The 20,870-nt window shown below is 36.2% G+C and overlaps 1 protein-coding gene across 2 annotated transcripts in view; it reads left to right on the forward strand.

The window, feature by feature from the left end:
• nf2a (NF2, moesin-ezrin-radixin like (MERLIN) tumor suppressor a) overlaps positions 1-20,870 on the forward strand; it is a 134,545-nt gene that overhangs the window by 96,900 nt on the left and 16,775 nt on the right. For both annotated transcript variants that reach the window (XM_028825449.2, XM_028825448.2), the window contains exons 11-15: positions 4,895-5,017; positions 5,992-6,209; positions 10,500-10,605; positions 12,767-12,894; positions 13,222-13,381. In XM_028825449.2, coding sequence (XP_028681282.1) covers positions 4,895-5,017; positions 5,992-6,209; positions 10,500-10,605; positions 12,767-12,894; positions 13,222-13,381 — 735 coding nt within the window. The remainder of the gene's footprint in view (positions 1-4,894; positions 5,018-5,991; positions 6,210-10,499; positions 10,606-12,766; positions 12,895-13,221; positions 13,382-20,870) is intronic.

Here is a 20,870-nt window from a genome sequence, read left to right on the forward strand (position 1 = left end):
CACAGAAGCAAATCATAAAAGATTGGGGTCGCGCTATAAGTCCCTGTCTTGCACCCCAAACAGAAGGCTTAGTCTCAGTACTTTAGCAAAACCAGCTTTATTCAGCTTGAAACAGGAATGGCACAGTTATTTATTGTAGCGTTATCTGCCACTCTGCTATACATAGACATAGCAGTCAGGCAGGATCATGGCCAGGTCAGTGATCAAGTAATCCTGTTACAGTATCTGCATTTACAATTTGCGTGCTCCTAACCTTGCATCACCCATCGAGATCTTTTCTGTTTACTTATGCTGCGTCTCTCCGCCAATCTTTGAGACTGCTATTGCCCCTTACAGACGTGGAGATCACATTTCGGGACGCTGTTCCGCTTGCTGTCTAGTTGGGGGAGGTCCCAAGAGAGTTTACAAACTTCACATTTTCTTGAATGAGTGCCGCATTAATAGGAATGTTTCTTGAACGAGCATCACTGAACCACATGAAAACGGCTTTTTCGACATCTTCAAATGCAGCAGTTCACATACGTTTGCAACCCGAGATTTCAAGAAAGTTGACAGTGTTGATGGCGAAATTCCAAATTCACTGGCAACGTCTTTTTTCTTTTTGCAGCAATTGAGAACTGCAAAAAAATTAAAGTTTTTTTTTTTCTAATATGAACTGTTATCATTTATCCGTGTCTGTCATTTCTATAGGAGGGTGACAGTGAGTTAAATTCCAATGGATGTTTTTCAAATGTTGACAAGCAATAAGTAAAAGGTATAACTGAAAAACACAGGAATCAAAAAAGGCAAAAAAAAAAACAGTACGAAGAAAGTTCGAAGAAAGAAAAAAAATTACAGTGTTTCTGTTTGGGGATCATTGTGCACAACTGAGCTGCGGCCACAGAACTAACTGCTCTGTGGATGATTCATTCAGGCATTTCAAGGTCTTTTATGCACTTTGTTATAATGAAAGTATCTGCTGAATGTACTTCGTAGTAATGAGATTTCTGTAGACTTGTGTCATATGGGGAAGCTGTTGAGACCATAAACATACTTCGTTGTAATGAAAATTTCGTTGTAACGATATTTGTTATAATGGAATTTTTACCTGTATATATATATAATATAAATATAAATATGGAACCTCGGGTCACAAACGTCTCAGACCACGTACAAATTGGGTTACGACCAAAAAAGTTTGCCAAACTTCTGCATCTGTTCACGACCACACACTCAGGTGACGAACAAGCCAGTTTCCCTTCCAGTTCGTACGCGCCGATGATTTCCGCACGTGTTCAGTCTCTCCCTGTGCATTCCCTGTGCAGTGAGAGAGAGAGAGCGCGAGCGAGTGTATATATATTTACATACAGCTTGTACGGTCCGGAACGGATTAATTGTATTTATATACAATCCTATGGGGGAAATTACTTCAGGTCGCGACCAGAGTTTTGGAACGAATTACGGTCATGACCCAAGGTTCCACTGTGTATATATGTGTGTGTATGTATATATAATTATACAGTGGAACCTCGGTTCACGAACGTCTCGGTACACGTACAAATCGGTTTATGACCAAAAAGTTCGCCAAACTTTTGCCTCGGTTCACGACCACACACTCTGTATACGAACAAGCTAGTTTCCCTTTCGGTTTGTACATGTTCAGTCTCTCCCTGTGCATTTCCTGTGCAGCGAGCAAGAGAGAGAGAGCGAGAGAGCGCGCGACACACACACACACACACAGAGGCAGCTCGAGAGAGAGACAGATGCATACACACAGGCAGCGCGAGTGAGAGAGAGGGCTGGACTCATAAGGTACAGAAGGCAGTTAAAGAATGCACTGGGCTTGATTTTGTTTTCACTTCTGTTTACAGCGATCGGTTCGTAGCGTGCATTGTTGCGATGTTACTTTTCTTGGTGGTTTATTAAATTACAGATTTTTTCAAATGTTCATTTTTTTCCCCTGTGCTTAAAACTCATTAAAAAAAAAAAAAAGTGTTTTTAGCCAGCAGTTGGTAGCGCTATAGCGCGTACTATTGGCAGTGTAAGTTTTCTCTGTTGTTCAAGGTTTTCTTAGTTTACTATTACGCTGTGCATTCTATGGTTTAATTAACTATATTTGTGCTTAAAAACTTACAAACTGTATGTAAATATATTTTTTTTTATGGTCTGGAACAGATTAATTGTATTTACATACAATCCTATGGGGGAAATTGCTTCGGTTCATATATATATAATCTATATATATATATGAAGGAGGATCTATATATATATATATATAATCTATATATATATATATAATCTTGATCAATCCCAATGTATTGGTTTAGTACTTGATTGCTATAAAAATATATTAGTCTGATATTGTCTCAAGTATTGGCTAGCTATTTCTGTTGAATTTATATCTGACTAGAAAACATTTGTATATGTGGCATTTTCAAAAATAATATATTGACGTGAAGATGGTTTTGCAAGGAAATTAATGACCAACTAAATTAATATGTAAGAGATTTTTTTTTTTTCCTGGTCTTAGTTGAACACTTTAAAATGAAAGCAAGATTAATTTGGTATTCTAGTCTAATTCTCAAGGTTGTTTCTAGCATATGATCACCAGCAATGCAGTTTCTTAATAAGTTTCAGGTATTGATGAGATTAATTTTCTGTATTAAACTTGAGTCCCTTTTTTAAAAAATGTATTGTGGCCCCATATGGTTTGTATAATAAGAGAACACAAGTTATGAGGGACATGAGTGGAACGTTTGCCTATTTGTCTTAATGTCATTTCCTTAAAAAGTCCTCTAACCTTAGCCTTTACTAGTAATTACTAGTGTGACCCGTTAGTGTTAGACTGATTACTTTGATTTGATCCTGTTATAATGGTTTAAGATGATAGTGTCAGTCAGCTTGAAACAGTTGATTTTTAGGAGGCAAACATTAGTAAGTGACTCTTCACGTTGAAGCTTCATTTTGCTGGTTTGTGTTTATGTCAAAAGCAATTAAAGTAAATTACACATTGAAACTTTAAAGTTTATTTATGTTAAACACTCCAATTGAAGTAAATCTGTCATGGATTATTGATTTGTCTTTGACAGAAATGGCTGTATACCATGTTTCTTTAAGGAAGTAAAATTTGCTTATTATCCTTGAGAATGGGCAGTGTTACTTTTTTTTTAGGTACCCCACTGTGGGTTAGTATGTGTTTTAAGATAGCACGGTATGGGTCTTCTCTCTTTTTTTAAAAAAAAACTATTTTTTAATATACTGTTGATATTCCTTGTAATATTTAGTGCTGTGCACAGTCCCATATGAAATAAATATATGAAAGTTTTTAATGATTGTGTGAGACCCATAATATATAGGCCAGATACAGCAAACATATTTCTGTCATTCATGGTGGAAATTATGTCAAAAAATTGTGTGATTGTGCACTTACTAGAATAAGTTACGTTAGGAAATTTTGCTCACAGTGTGTCAAACTTTAAATGTTGACAAACAACTTGAGTATCATTTGGAACTCAATCTTGAGTGAAGAAAGTTAATGATCAGAAATGTAGACATGAGTGAAAAGAAGAAAATCATGTCAAACTGAAAGACCCTCTACTCAAGAGAGTAAATTGAAGGCAGAAGGAGACGTTTGCTGCATAGTACATACACACTTACATACCTGCTTGGGTAAATGTAGGGACCAATGTTATGTTCCTATAGAAGTGTAGCCTTCGGTAATAAGAGAGCTTTTATAATTTCTTTTCCTGCTTTACATGAGCACTTTGGTGCAGCAGCAGGTTATTCAAAAGATAGATTTATAAAGAAAAGCAGATTTAAAGACTTGAAAGGATTACTTCAGCAGCCTTTGTTAGAAACCTTTGGCTTGCAGAGCTGACTCGTAGACCTTAGTGCCCATGATTATTCCTTAAGAATCAAAAACTTACGTTTTTTATAAACCAGAACCTGAGCCAATATGTGAGAATGTGAGTTTTTTGTTTAGCTGAAAGATGAAGGATTGTGGGTGTTGCTCTAAACTGTGACTAAATGTCTTTAAACATCTTGATTTAAAAATGGGGTTACAGGCATATTGGAAAATCTTTAAATAATCAGATCAATTTGGAACATTATAGTGCAACGCACCTTCTGTGCAGTACATTGTACAAGCTGTTGACTCTTAGAAACATGTCTTCTGGTTCTGTTATGGCTTTGGGTCTCTAAGACCTGTTCCTAAAGAGTCTCCTCCAGTTTTCAAGGTGTAAGAAACTGTGTACTTGCTAACACCTTGGCTTCTTTGCAGTTTTTCTAAAAGGAAACACCTACTCTTATTTATGTTATAATGGTTTGTCTGTCTGCCTTTGTCAATAGCATTTTTCTCAACAGTATACAGTATTTTAAAGTCCAAATAATAATTCAGAGGGTGTAGCAACACCACTCTTATAGCAACAGAAGGCTTGTAAGTAATCAACAAAAGTTGAAATAACTGTAGGAACAGTTTGTATCAGCTTTCAAGTCTTAACTTCCATTGCCATAAAAACATTTAAGTTGTTAACTCATTACTTGTTTCCTGAAAGAGGCTTTTTTGTTTAACTTTACAAATTACATTATTTATCAGTTTTGTGGTGACCTGAATATATTCTTTTTCAACCTCTGGCCGTTTACTGCTTACTTTAAACCATTAGAGATTATTCACTTGACTTGCACTGCTTAAATAAAAAACAAAAATGAAAAATGGAACTAGTTCTAAAACTTTTGATCAATACTGTAAGAAGGGCAAGATTCTGAGAACCACCTAAAACACAACTATGGTTGGTTTATTTATTTATTTTTTGCATGGTCAGAAAGCCAATGCCAAGCTGCACTTAAGTAGAAGTCTCCCAAATACAAAATTTTAAAATTGTTAAGTGTATTAATGAATAGTTGTGGTTTACCCTAGATGGAAAGGCAGCGCTTGGCTCGAGAAAAACAGCTGAGAGAAGAAGCAGAGCAAGCACGAGATGAGCTAGAGAGAAGACTTCTGCAATTACAAGAGGAAGCCCAGATGGCCAATGAAGCCCTGGTAAATGGAGAACTGTATTTCTGGATTTAAACCGTAGCCTGGGTGCAAAGCATTATGGGTTTGGATCAGGGAATGAGATTGCATAGTTAAAGCTTTTTATAGCTTTTACCAATAATAATGATAATAATAATGTAATAAGTTTCCATTTGAAAATAGCCCACACACCTACCCATAAAGACTTGTGGATGGATATTTTTGCTGTTTCTTGTTTTTGTGGTCAATATATGTATTTTTTAATAAATCCCCATTGTAGTGCAGTAGTTCGTACTACAGTCTCACCGCTTTTAGGTCATGGGCGATAAAGATAGCATGTGAAACTCAGTTTTAATCCCAAATCAAAAGACATGTTAGTTTTATTATTGTCTGTAAGCGTCCCAGGTATAATAAGTGCATATGCATTAGATTAGTTTCCGGTCCTGGTTTGGTTGCTGCCTGGAACATTTTACATGCATAAAAATACATATTTGTCTTCATAAATATACACCACCAGTACTAACCATAAACATTTTGGAAAGATTTAAAGACTGTCCCCCCCCCTACCTCCCAAGTAGCATTATGCATTGTTTCCTGCATCAGGGACAATTAACAACTAAATGCAACGGTACTAATCTGTACTGTTAAATTTGTCATATTTTTAATAGAATAATTAACATGAAACTGTATTATTGCCATCTTGAAGTAGTTTTTTGCAAAATAGTCTAAACGAACAGCCGCTAAAACTCCTTCATTTTGAGCATTAGTAAACGGCAGAAAATTGCTTCTTCTGAACAGAAATACCTGTAACTATTACTTTACTCTTTCCTGTTTGTTTAAAGCCAGATTAAAATTCATTTAGCTTTGATGTTTATTTTTAATACAAAGTTGAATAAATTTTAGATTGTTTGCTTTTAATATTTTAATAGTTCAGCTTATTGTAATTCCTCCATTGAGTTGTAAGGTGTGGCTCATTATTTTCAAAATTTGAATGTTTTAAGTTGAGGTCAGAGGAGACTGCAGACCTCCTAGCCGAGAAGGCCCAGATTGCAGAAGAGGAGGCCAAGCTCCTTGCACAAAAAGCAGCTGAAGCTGAGCAGGAGATGCAGAGGATCAAAGTGACTGCCATTCGTTCTGAGGAAGAGAAAAGGCTTATGGAGCAAAAGGTACTGGAAGCAGAGATGCTTGCACTCAAAATGGCAGAAGAATCCGAACGAAGGTGAGTGGAGTTATTACATCTGTGCTTTAATCCCCTCATCTTTTACAGAAATTTAACAATGCTTGCTGCTTTGTTTTTTGTCTTGTTTGTGACTTTACTACACCCCGTACATCAGTGAATTTTGCAGTGTGGCTTATTGCTTAAGAAATTTTAGTTTCAACGTAATTTTTGGACAGAAGTAGACTTTCTTTTCACTATTCACTGTTTCAAGTTCCTGTTTAAGAAATCTAAATTTGAGGATGGGCGGCGCAGTGGGTAGCTCTGCTGCCTCGCAGTTAGGAGACCCAGGTTCGCTTCCTGGGGCCTCCCTGCGTGGAGTTTGCATGTTCTCCCCGTGTCTGCGTGGGTTTCCTCAGGGTACTCCGTTTCCTCCCACAGTCCAAAAACATGCAGGTTAGGTGCATTGGTGATCCTAAATTGTCCCTAGTATGTACTTGGTGTGTGGGTGGGTGGGTGTGTGTGTGTGCGCGCCCTGTGGTGGGCTGGCGCCCTGCCCGGGGTTTGTTTCCTGCCTTGCGCCCTGTGTTGGCTGGGATTGGCTCCAGCAGACCCCAGTGACCCTATAGTTAGGATATAGTTGGTTGGATAATGGATGGATGAAATTTAAGGATGAAACATCACAACTGCTGCTATCTGTGCCTTGTATGAGATTCTCTTTACTAAAATCTCTGGGGAAGTTGAAGTAATTTTGTTTTTCTATCAAATTCATGAGCATCATAGATTTTATTTTTATTAGAAATACAACAATCCAAATTTGAGAAATCTATTTTAGTAATGTTCAACTGGAAAGCTTACAAAAAAGAAATTCAAGATAAGAAGGTTACAGATTAATTTACGCAGACAGGTAGGAAAAAAATTGAAATACCTATCAAAACAGAGACTATGAAAGTAACGGTTTTGCTTTATTTGATGAAAGTGGCAGATAAGATGAGAGTATTGCAGTCTCCAACCATTGAAATAGTTTTGAAACAGGAAAGTCTACCAAAATAGAAGATTAATTTGTTATGAGGTATTATTGTGGGTATATTAGCAATTATAAGGTGTCTCCTCAGACTGCTATAAAGAAATTATTCAAACTTTTTTGGGGCCGAAGCTTAATTATTTGCTCACCCTGTGTTTTTGGCAGATGCCTCTGTAAAATGAAGAAATGTTCTCAGTGATTTTATTTTTGTTTTTATTTCTATTTATCTGTTGTATAATCCTTCAATATATGTGTTTCTCGTCTCTTCTTTCTTCTGCACTTCATGTGGAGACATAAATGCCTGCACTGTTGTTTATTTTGACTTTCTTAACAAAAAGTATAAGTAGAACAAGTCAATCCTTGTGTATTATTTGCACATCATTAGGGGTTTTGTAAGCAATTCTACCAAGCGTATGCATTTGTTTAAACAAATCAGTTTTGTCAAGCTAACAACTACACATTCCAGACATTTAATTCTGTGCTTAAAATTGCTTCTATTGATTCACCTTCCTGGGGTTTCAGTTTAGGAGCATTGATTTAGCAGTATAGAAACAATTTTTTTTTTCCTCCTGTTGAGGGTTTTTTTTTTTTTTTTTGGAAAATGATAGTGTTTTTGATTTAACTTGATTGGAAAAAGTAATCTTTAAATTTAAACCCGTGACACAATCTGAGCAGGCCTGACCTCATCTTCCACCTAAAAGCCTATTATAGACAACAGCACCTCTCTATTATCAAAGCCAGAACACTGTATGTGCATGTGTCTTTTTTTTTTTTTGTTCTTGGTGGTGATGGGTGGTTATTTATTTACCTATGTATTTGAGGGAGCTTCTGCAAAATTTAAATTTCCCCTTGGGGACAAATAAAGTATTCTGTCTCTCTCTAATTCACTATCTGTTCCAAGCAACTAGGTAAAATGGAAGCTTACATGTTTAGACTAGCAAGGCAAACAAATAGAAACAAATATGCAGTCTTTTTAGTATCTAGTATTATCTAAGTATTGATTGATTACAGTCATATGAAAAAGTTTGGAAAACCCTCTTAATTCTTTGGATTTTAGTTTATCATTGGCGGACCTTTCAAAGTAGCAACTTCCTTTTAATATATTACATGCCTTATAGAAACAGTAGTATTTCAGCAGTGGCATTAAGTTTATTGGGTTAACAAAATATGCAATATGCATCATAACAAAATTAGACAGATGCATAAATTTGGGCACTGCAACAGAGATATGACATCAATACTTATTTGAGCCTCCATTTGCAAATATAACAGCCTCTAGACGCCTCCTATAGCCTTTGATGAGTGTCTGGATTCTGGATGGAGGTATATTTGACCATACAAAATCTCTCCAGTTCAGTTAAATTTGATGGCTGCCGAGCATGGACAGCCTGCTTCAAATCATCCCATTGATTTTCTATGATATTCAAGTCAGGGGACTGTGACGGCCATTCCAGAACATTGTACTTCTCCCTCTGCATGAATGTCTTTGTAGATTTCGAACTGTGTTTTGGGTCATTGTCTTGTTGGAATATCCAACCCCTGCGTAACTTCAACTTTGTGACTGATGGTTGAACATTATCCTGAAGAATTTGTTGATATTGGGTTGAATTCAACCGACCCTTGACATTAACAAGGGCTCCAGTTCCTGAACTAGCCACATAGCCCCACAGCATAATGGAACCTCCACCAAATTTGACAGTAGGTAGCAGGTGTTTTTCTTGGAATGTGGTGTTCTTCTTCCGCCATGCAAAGCGCTTTTTGTTTTGACCAAATAACTCAATTTTTGTCTCATCAGTCCAAAGCACTATGTTCCAAAATGAATCTGGCTTGTCTAAATGAGCATTTGCATATGACAAGTAACTCTGTTTGTGGCGTGAGTGCAGAAAGGGCTTCTTTCTCATCACTCTGCCATACAGATGTTCTTTGTGCAAATTGTAGAATGATGTACAGATACACCATCTGCAGCAAGATGTTCTTGCAGGTCTTTGGAGATGATCTGTGGGTTGTCTGTAACCATTCTCACAATCCTGCGCATATGCCGCTCCTGTATTTTTCTTGGCCTGCCATACCTGGGTTTAACAGCAAGTGTGCCAGTGGTCTGTCATTTCCTGATTACATTCCTTACAGTTGAAACTGACAGTTTAAACCTCTGAGATAGCTTTTTGTAGCCTTCCCGTAAACCATAATACTGAACAATCTTTGTTTTCAGATCTTTTGAGAGTTGAGTTGCTTTGAGGATCCCGTGCTGTCACTCTTCAGAGCGGAGTCAAAGGGAAGCACAACTTACAATTGACCACCTTAAATACCTTTTCTCATGATTGGACACACCTATCTATGAAGTTCAAGGCTTTACTTGTAACACGAAATTGGTTGGATTAGCTCGTTATCAGTACTGAGCAGTTGCATGCATTCAAATCAGCAAAATTACAAGGGTACCCAAATTTTTGCATTGCAAGTTTTTCACATTTGATTTAATTTCATACAACTAAATACTGCTTCACTAAAAATCTTTTTCGGAAAACACCCCAGTACTGCAGATGTTCCTAGGAAATGAAAGACATACCACAGTTATCTTTTTTGTTGAAAGTAGAGTAAATTATTATGCAGGCTGACAGGGGTTCCCAAACTTTTTGATATGTCTGTACTGTGTATGCTTTCTGTGTGAGGACATTTAACTGGCATCTGATTTCCAAGGAGAGCCACGTGGTCCAATGTGGATATTAGCCTTTAAGCTGTATCTTAAAAGCTTCTGTATGGCTACACATTCTAAAAATTAAATTAGCTTATGCACTTTTTGCAACTATAGGGAACTGGAAGTATCCAGTGAATATGCTGCTTGAACACATTTTGTCTATTGCATGTCAACCTGATGATGCCAACAGGTACAGTTCTGTCTCTTTGGACTTCTTATCTTGATATGCAACAAGCCTAAACTCCAGCAACAGATAGTTAATAAAAACTGCAAGCAATTGCCATTCATCCTAGTGGAAAAATTAGAAAATGTGGCTGTCAGTGTCACAGGATCTCTGTGCCTCTCCTAGAAAAATTGTCTTTAAGCCAGAATTACATTCAAAAGCCTTATTTTTCTGTTTCACATCATGCACACCCAGATTTAAATTGGTAATTGCAGTTCTAGCAGCAGGGTGACAAATTAGAGAGCTGCCTAATCCCTGTGAGTGTCTGTGAAATAATGTAAACAGCATAGGCATTAGGTGAACAAGATATCCAGGTCATAATGTGCAATAGGTAAATACAGAGCTCTGAGAGTGAGGGGCAGTGCTCAGACTCACGGATTGTGCAAATTATATTTCTTTTGTTGTTTTGTATAGAGCCAAAGAGGCAGAACAGCTGAAGCAAGATCTACAGGAAGCACGAGAATCAGAGCGTAGGGCAAAACATAAGCTTCTGGAGATTACAAGCAGGTCACCATATACAGTAAGTACCGCCTCTGAGGCAGTCTAGTCTTGACTTGGATCGAATTTACAGAAAATCAAGACTGATTAAAGTTAATGTACATGCACTGTATTCATATGTGGCAAGGTGTGTGTTTTATTTTAGTAAAGTTGATTTATATTACCATGAGGTTACCTTTGTGGAAGTTAGGCTTCAGAAGACAAATGTGCTGCTGATATTTTGCTGCATGGCTGGCTTCATGTGCCTTTGTTAGAGGAGATAAGACTTTGCTAAGATAATATCTTGAGTCAGAATAATACATTGTTAAGAAAAGTGGAGGATGCAAACCTGGCTTACCAGGGGTTGCTACAGACACTATGGATATTTCTTTTAAAAAAGAATCTTCCTGTCTTTATCTGTTGACTTTACCCTGCTTAATACACACTGACCCATCGTATACTCGAGTGGAGAGAGTATGTTGACGTCTCTTACAAATCATATTGGCCAATAATATTTATAGAATATGTAAAAATGCCAATTTCTGTGTAAGAAAGCTTTGTGTCAGCGTTGGTTAAATTGTAATCTGAATAGTCCTACTAGTCATTTGTAAAAGCTGACTAAAAACATTTCTCTGTCAATTTTATTTGCCCTGTGTCACAAGAACATTAATTTTAGCCAAGTTTGTTTTTGTCAGTTAAAACGGCAGCACATGAAAGAGGGCATCGTAAACCAATTTACTACATCATTCAGGACAGAAGAACACAGTAAAACTAAATAAAATGATAAGTAAAAAGTATGATTTACCTTCTGAAGTAATCAACTAAATATAAGCTTTTTAGTTCCCTCTTTGGATATTTTAATTTCTTTTTATATATATATATATATATATATATATATATATATATATATATATATATATATATAATATATATACCCAAAAGCATAGCACTAAAAGTCCAATTTTAATTTTATTATCACATGCATTACAAAATATATTGTAACAGATAGTATATCACAAACATTAATACTGAATATCCTGCCTTGTGCCCTGTGTTGGCTGGGATTGGCTCCAGCAAACCCCCATGACCCTGTGTTTGGATTCATCGAGTTGGAAAATGGAAGGATGGATAATACTGAATATGCTCAACTGGGTGTAACTGCTAGGGGGCCGAAATCAGCTTATATATTTTTCTTTTTAATTTTTCCTTTATTTATAGTTTCAGTTTGTTGCCACCATTATACAGCATTTGCTGTTGGATTCTCAGCACCACTGCTGATGTTTGTGATGTTGCCCTCTATTGGCATGATGAAGGCATTTTATTAATACGTTCATTACAATATAAATGTATACATACTGTAGAAGCACACCATCCACTATCACTGCCTTCTTTTCATGGATGGCATGATGTACTGTTACAGCTAGTTGTTTTGTGACTACTATGATAAATATCATCTTTTCTGTACTTTTTCACCTATTAAAGTTACTGTTACTGATTTGTTTAAATGCAGACATATTTGATTTGTTTTCCATTTCCTTCAGTTATTAATCAAAATAAACAAATCCTTGCTTTTCAATAAGCCAACCACCAGTTGATTATTATTATTATTTTATTTATTTTATAAATTTAAGATGCAACTCTTATACACTGAGATATAATCCAGACTCTTGAATTTGTAATCTAGGTCACTATGAATAAATACTCATGCACATATAAGGTATAGTTTTACTGGTTGTTCTTGCCTTTAGAGCTTTGATAGTGCTTTACAATAATTTTAAGCCTTTGAAATAACTCCACATTGTGGTTTTGTTCTGTTTACATAGAAAATTATTGGAATTAGAGGATGAGCTACCAGTGCTTGTATTTAACAGTGATAATATGTGAGTGTTAGTCGAGAAGCAGTGGGACATCTTTGGTTAGCATTTAGCACTTAAGTGTTCTTGTTCCAGAATGTGTCAGAAGGGACCTCATAGGAAAAGCCAAAAAATGAGACAGTTACAGAGAAAGATGAATTTTATTTTAATTGTCTAGGTTACTTATTTCCTTCATGTCATGGAGAATTTTCCCACTTGAACATCTCTTGCCTGATGCCTCAACAGATAGGGATATTTCATATTTATATATGGTAAAATGTGCATTTTCTTATTTTTTGATTAAAAAATTTCTCTTCCTGTGTTAATTAAACATTGTGTTTTTGACTTCAGCCAACCAATTCCACTACAAATGCTATGGCATTAGATGCGCCCAGCTTCAACTTCAACCCTGAGAACCTCTCCTTTGATTTTAAGGATACTGATATGAAACGACTTTCCATGGAGATTGAGAAGGAGAAGTAAGTATTAAAAGTAAAAATTTCCCAACGACTTGAGAACTTCTGCTGATGGAGATGAAGATCCAAATGAAAGTGCTCTTAACCTGATTCTATATCTAAGAAAGGTTTTGTTAGTTAATTCATAATTTAGTCTTTCTGCTGTGAAGCCTAAAGTTGCCTTTAAAAAGAGTTTCTTCAGGGTAAAAGAGTGCGTGTGCATTTGGCTAGAAAAGAGTAAAGACAAAAATTACTGTTCAGTTGCTGGACCATCCCTGTTAAACAGCTGTAAATTTCATGCTCTTTTGTGATGCAGATTTTCTAAAATGTATTTATTTTTTTTATTTGTAGGGTGGAATACATAGAGAAAAGCAAACACCTTCAAGAACAACTTAATGAGCTTAAAACAGAAATTGAGTCTTTGAAACTGAAAGAGCGGGAGACCCCTTTAGACATCTTACACAGTGAAAGCTCTGAGAGAGGTGGAAGCAAGCAGAGCACCATTAAAAAGGTAACTATTCTTTTGAAACAGAACCTCAAAATCAGAGAAGTGTTCTTTTTCACTAATTAAAATGTGGTCCCCTTGAGTCTAGTGTTATTCATAATCAAAGATCTTTGTGACTGGATCTGATTGTTTACGGTAGATAATACACTTCTCTTTTCCCCTTAGATGTTCTTGAGTCCTCTGTTAATGATGTTTATGTTCAAATGCAACATTAAACCTTTTTTTTTTTTGTTTGTTTTTTCTCCAGTAGAAGGAGTCATTTGTCAAGTCAGAAAAGATCAGAATAGTGCAGTATGATGGTATAAATATGAGATTTTAAAACAACACCAATTGAATATTTCTTCTTGCCGAGGTGCTTAGGTGTGATATTTACTTCTGCTGCACATTTACATTTATAAGGACATGCAGTCTCTACACTTATTGTACTTTAAATAAAAGCCTCATGCTACATGTGCAAAATTAAAAAAAATACTATATGCATGGATGCATTTGTAATTATGCAGTAAACATTTGAACTTAATTGCTACTATTTAATGCTTTGTTGTTGAAGTTAACTTTGTATTCTAAATATTGCATAATTATAAAAACTGAAACAAATTTTCAGTTTCTTTATTCCTGAATTCACACAGCCGTTGATGTTCATAACAAACTACAGTAAAAACTTCCAGTTCTTCCCACTGCACTTAAAGCAAGAAAATGAAATATAATAATATACTAGATTTTCTGCAAAAAAATTGAGGTGACTGGCTTCTGATTTTAAATTTAATTGTTGCAGTCCTGTGGCTTTTATTGATATAGTTGATGATTCTCTGACTAGTTTTCAGTGAAAACAACACCCAGTTCCATTATATTTAAATTGCATTAGAACAAGAAAAATATCTTTTTCAGTAAGTTTTTAGGAAATAAAGGAAAAACTCACAGCACCAAGGGCACTTGTGAGAGCTGAGAATGCGATCATGCTTGTTCGTTTGACTTGAAGTGCATAAGCACATGACAGTGTTATCTGAGCAAAATGAAAAGGGGATTATTTATAGCGACCTGATTTTTGATTTGATTTTATTATCATATTATTTTCAGTTTGTTTGGTGACTGAGCATTAAGTAAACTAATACATGAGATTATTTACATTATTATAAATTTAGTATGCAAGTATATTGCAGGTTATAATATTGTCATAAGAGCATGATAGGATACATAAGCACACTGAAAATTTTAATTTTTCTTTTTACAGCTATTGATCCTATTTAAGGTAAAACAAAAAAGTCATTTAGTTCGTTTTAGTATATTTTTGTATAGAGTACTACTCTTAAGTGAAGACAGGCATAAAATGATTATACAGATTTACAGATACACTGAAGTTCATAATTAGAAAGTATTTAATACATTAACACATATTTCAATAAATAAAAGGTAATAACAGAAATCTAAGAAATTAGAAGATCGAGCTAACAAAGGAAATGGTATAGTAAAATGGCAGTGGATGAGAGGAAAACAAAAAAATCCACTTATCCCGGTCGTTATCACCACCAGTTTAACTGACATTTATACAGCTTAGTCGTTTGCCCCCCCAGATCTTTTTCTTCCACTCTCCACTGTGCTGGGAATCTGTTGGGTTGAGGCCCATTCTTTTCGTTTCCTCTTGAAACAAAAACTACACTCACCCACAGTCCTACAAAAAATAAAACTGGTTCTTGTCCATGGTCATTAAGTTTGATTTCAGCTGACATAAGCCAACTGGGCACCTTCTGCCTTCTGGGTCTTCTTCAGTGCCCTTTGCAACCCACTGTAGTCTATAACTGCAGTAAAGTATGACTGAATAGTCTTGTGTCAGTAACAGTTTATGCCTAAGTGTTCCAGCCATTTGAGCATTGGTAATTCAGTGGCCAGGAACAGTAGTTTAGGCATAGTACCAGTTGCCCCAATAGCTGCAACAGAATGAAAAGAAGAAAAACAATCTGAAAAGGATCAGTAATGACTAGTATTTATTGCCAAAATTATGCAGTTTTAATTGTGGGAACAAAAAACATCAGTTTAGTATAATCTAGCTAATTTATAGTAATGGAATGGGAATTCTTTATATTAGCAGGCAAAACATTTGAAATTTTGGAGTCCTTATCTATACAGACTGTCACACACAGTAGTCTTTTTTTTATCCTTGGCATTTTTAAAAGGATGACTTCTTGCAATTGTAGAACTCACAGTGAAATAAATAAATAGATAAATGCTCTTAATTTAAAAGTACTGTTAAAAATTTGTGTGCGAGAAGGAGACTTTTGATCTTGGCCCTAAACTTTACTGGAAGTCAATGTAGGGATTTAAGATCTGGAGTTACCAGGTCATGCATCAAAGTAGTTCTAGTAATCCTAGCAGCAGCATTTTAGTTAACTATCTGCTATAAATAAAACCACTTAAATTCTGTAAGTGAAGTATAGCAGTATGTAATTATACTTAAAGTAAATACAGTGGAACCTCGGTTTGCAAGCATAATTCGTTCCGGAAACGTGCTTGCAGTCCAAAGCACTCTTGTATCAAAGCGAAGTTCCCCATAAGAAATAATGGAAACTCAGATGATTCGTTCCACAACCCAAAACTATTCATATAAAAATGATTGATACAAAATATAAAGTAAAAATACATAAAACAAATTAACCTGCACTTTACCTTTAAAAAGAATCATGGCTGGTGTGAGTGAGTTTCTAAACTTTTATGGGATTCCACCCAATGGGACGACACGCGGAAGAGTGTCCCAAAGCAATCGCAGTCTACTAGCGCTGTAGCAGTTCGCCGTAAAAGCGAATCCGAAAAGATCACAGACATGCTATAAGCGCCTGCCGTCGATGGGTGATACAAGGAACATTATAAATGCGCAGGGCACAGTATTACTTGGCCACGGTCCTGCCTGACTGCTGTGTCTGTGTATAGGAGAGTGGCAGATCCCGCTACAATAAATAACCGCGCTATTGCTGTTTCAAGCTGAATAAAGCTGGTGTTGCTAAAGTACTGAGACTCGGCTTCGTGTTTTGGGATGCAAGACGGGGACTCACACGCACGCACACACACACACACACACACACACACACTCAGAGTGCTGTAGTAAACAGTATACACGCGTACGGATGTTGACTATATGAGTGAGGCACGGTGGCTAAGACAGAGAATAAGAGATGATTGCCCACAATTCCGCAGCGAGAGAGAAGAACCATCAGCTCAGTTGTGATCACATGATGCTCAGCAGACAAAGCGTATACATACTACTTGTATTGCAAGACCTCGCTCGTTTATCAAATCAAAATTTATTAAACATTTTAGCTAGTCTTCCAAAACACTCGTAAACCAAGTTACTCGCAAACAGAGGTTCCACTGTACATTAATTAGCTTTGCTATGTAATACATACTGGGGGAAAATAGTTTTATGCTGATTAAGCAAAACTCATAGTTAGGGCCTCTAATTTAAAAGGTAGTGTTGTTAGTGTATACAGCATTTGTAAAAATTAATAAAATATCTATTTTTTCCATGATTAAAAACAAGTAGCTGTCACTCGTCCAGTATTTACCGCACTGAGGCAATTAATCAAAGACACAATTGGAGACTTTCATTAGATTTGTTGGGATAAATACAGATGAGTGTCACTTTTATAAAAGTGCTTGTTAACATTATTTTTTATAACTGAATCTCCTAAAACTAACATGTAGAGAGGAAGCAGTAACAGTCCCACTGCTGAGTCCTTAAGGCACCATGTCTGACTTCAGTACTTACTGATGGATGGCTGTCTTCAGATTTCTGTAAATAATGAAATCAATTTGCTATGTTGAACTAAACAACAAAGGCAAGATAACTGGCAGCCTAACATGATTCTCTGTCCTGTCTCAGAAAATGTTGTTGTGAAGAAGTGCGTTTATGGTCTTGCAGCATAATAATTATAGTGTTTCCTCTGTTAGATGATATTAGAATTGTTTCTTTAAAGTCACTCATGTTAAGGACAGATTAACAAGTTTTTAAATACTATAGGTTTTTATGTTTTAAGTGAGTCTCAAGCTGCAAGCTTTTACTTTTCAAGAACTTTAAAAAGAAAAATAATGTCAGTAGTTGATCTGTTATTTTTAAGTATACTAAGGTGTGATAAAGCTGTTAACACTGGATGCATTAAATGCAATGGGAGTATGGCCTGTTGGAAGGTTTATATTTATAATATCAAAGAATTGGTGCTACAAATTATTTTATTTTTAGTTTGGTTTATACCGGGTCTAATGGACAGGCCAATTTCATTTTACAAATCAAAGGAAGAATTTCCTGTTTTGTTGTTCAATTAGTTATTTACGTGGGACACACATTATAACCCCACATTTCAAAATTTCATTGTCTTTTGCAGTCTTTATTCTTAACTTACCTAGCTTAATCTTTAAAAAGATGAAATCGGTGTTATTAATGAAGAGAAAGATTTCAATTCAGAATGTATTATTGGTTAAACTTCTTACTGTTTTAAAAGCTTTCTTATAGCTGTTAGCAGTGTCCGTTCATGTTTTTGTAAAACCTCTAATTTAGTTATTCACAATCCGTGTTCTTGGTCTCAGCAGTCTTGTTTACGGGAAGTGTGGGTGTATTACTGTTAATTCGGGTGAGTCTCTTTGTGCTTTAGCTGTTCTGTTTAGACAGGACCAACAATGTCTAAAAACCATTTCAGAGACATATTACGGCCATATGTCAATTGATCTATATTGCTGTCCAGAATAAGGATAGAATTTCTCACAGTATCCATACATTTTGTGTAGTGTTTTAAGTAGTGATCTGGAACAGTTTTCATGTAGTGAAGTGATACATTGTATGCTTAGGGTAAAACAAAATACAATTTCAAATTTCCTTGCTAAACATTAAACAAATGAGAATAATAGGAAAACAGTACTCACTATAAACATTCATTATCAGTCATCTTGCAGTCCTTCTGTATATCGTGTATTCACCTCTTGTAGTCAATTTTGCTTGACACATCTGGAGCACAGAGCCAGGGACCCATTTCTGCGTGAGGGCCTGCTGAAGTTGATGGTGACTGGCAGGCAGCTGGTCACGTCTTATGGATATTATGATCCAGGACATCTCAGAGGGTTTTCATTGGGTTAGAATTAGCAGAGAAGACAGATCAGGGCATCACCTGCATCATAGCATTCAATATATTTATGACCACAGCAAGTATGAGTGACCTTCATTGTCCTGCTGTAGTGTAAGAATGGGCAGGGGGCACCTTGACAGGTCATCTAGCTTGTAAACCCTAGCATCATGGAGTTTGTACCTAATGTAGACTTTGTTGTTTGCTGGCAGTTTCAGCAGCAGTGTGGATGGCAAATGTGAAACGATCTGTAAAAGGAACCAATCTGATGTGTTGGTCCTGCTCTCGTATGATCACTTCAGGGTGACCACATCTTGAATTGTCATCTCTTCTGCTGGTTTGCTGAAACCTTTCCTGCAATGTACACATAGTGGAGGGGCATAAGTAATAGTGTCTGGCAATGCTGGCATATAACACACCTACCTGCAGCATGGATGAATTAGTTTTCTAATTCTCATTGCATTTCTTTTTTTTCCCCTCCCTTACCTTACACATTTTGCATATCAACACTAAAACTAATAATTACACCTAATGTAATTATGATAAGATGTCTTCCATGTTTTGCAATCTGGAAAAACCCTAATGAGTTTACTATAGGTTTTCCCAAACTTTTTTTTTTTAAATTTGTCTGTATAATTCTTACATAGTTCCAAGTCACTGTAAAGGGTACCTGCCCTGTTATGCTTCTAGGTTCAGCCTATTACTGGATTTTTTAAGGAAGGATGAGTGGTACTGAACATTGGCATCTCTGTCCAAAACAAAAGATTTATGTTGTTGATTAATATTAATAATACTAAAATAAAATGTTAGATATTGGCATTTTATAATTAATAATTGTTAATATTCTTTTTTCCACTCATTGTGTATTCTCTGTTAGTGTGCTGATTTCTAAAATTGTTTTGAAAATGATACAACTAATAAGTTCACCAAAACCAAAATGTATTGCAACATAGGTGCATCAGACCAGAGAGAGAGAAAAAAAGTCACTGAGCATACTACTCATGCTAGGTCAAGAAATATAGCACTCTTTTGCAAAAATCCATTAATCATGTAGTTGCCAGGCAGTCTAGATCATAGCATGAATTGGCTCAAAGAGGTGCAAGTGAGAAAGGGCAATGGGCACAATTTGGTACAGAATAGAAGAATGGGGCTGAATGAGAAAGAGAGTAGTGGAGACTTGCTGCTGAGATTCTGAAGATGGAGTGATGGAACTAAAACGCAACCTAGCATGAAGACATGGCTTTGGCAGCTGTGTAACCTACAGTTCCTTTTAAGGTTTCCTCAACTACCAAATGGCAGCTGTGCCCTTATACCATTCCCGAGAACTGTAGCGCTAGTATATAACTTCACTGACACAGGACTATTTTCTAGCAAAATTGTAGAAATTTTTTTGATATGTTAAAATAAAACTACATAGGAAATGTAAAGACAAAAAGATCGTGAACCTCACCAGGCTGGCAAAACACTGGTTTACTAGATACAGAAAATGTTTACTAATGGGATCTGTTCCCGCATCTTATGTATGTGAATATTATTGTTGTTATGCCTTACAACACAAAGAAAAATGTTTTTTTGCTAGTTGCTAGTATAGGCATTGCAGGACACCCCCACCCTCCTCCCCATTAGTTTTTTGTTTGTTTTTTTTAATATAACAGACGCTTTCTGGTAACCTTACAGAACATTTCCATTACTCTGTAAATTAGTTTGCTCACTTTCATGAACACATTTGCAAATATCCCTTCATGATCATTCATTATCATAAAATATGCCACAAATTTTTTTTTCTTTTTTTTTTTTTTTAACATCAAGTGCCTTTCAGGGCCATGCAGAAGCAGTGTGGGTTAATAAAGTATTGTGATATATATCATATATATGATATATAAATCAATATGCAGACAACAATACAAATTTCCATACCGGATTGGTCGAGCCCTGGGTTAACAATGACCGCCACCAGTACTGTTAGCCAGCAGGGTGCTGCGGAAATTGGGCTACTGTTGGCCAAAGGAGAAGAAGAGGGGGGAGACGTGTCCGGAGGAAGGAGGAAAGTAAAGAGAGTGGAACTGAGGGTAGGAACTTTGAATGTTGGCAGTATGACTGGTAAGGGGAGAGGATTAGGATTATGATGGAGAGAAGGAAGGTTGATATATTGTGCGTGCAAGAGACTAAATGGAAAGGGAGTAAGGCCAGGTGGATTGGAGGTGGATTCAAATTGTTCTATCATGGTGTGGATGGGAGGAGAAATGGGATAGGAGTTATTCTGAAGGAACAGTATGTCAAGAGTGTTTTGGAGTTGAAAAGAGTGTCAGGCAGAGTAATGATTATGAAACTGGAAATTGGAGGTGTGATGATGAATGTTGTTAGAGCATATGCCCCACAAGTTGGGTGTGCAG

Source organism: Erpetoichthys calabaricus, chromosome 18 (genome assembly GCF_900747795.2).
Source record: "Erpetoichthys calabaricus chromosome 18, fErpCal1.3, whole genome shotgun sequence".
NCBI classification, from domain to species: Eukaryota; Metazoa; Chordata; class Cladistia; order Polypteriformes; family Polypteridae; genus Erpetoichthys; species Erpetoichthys calabaricus.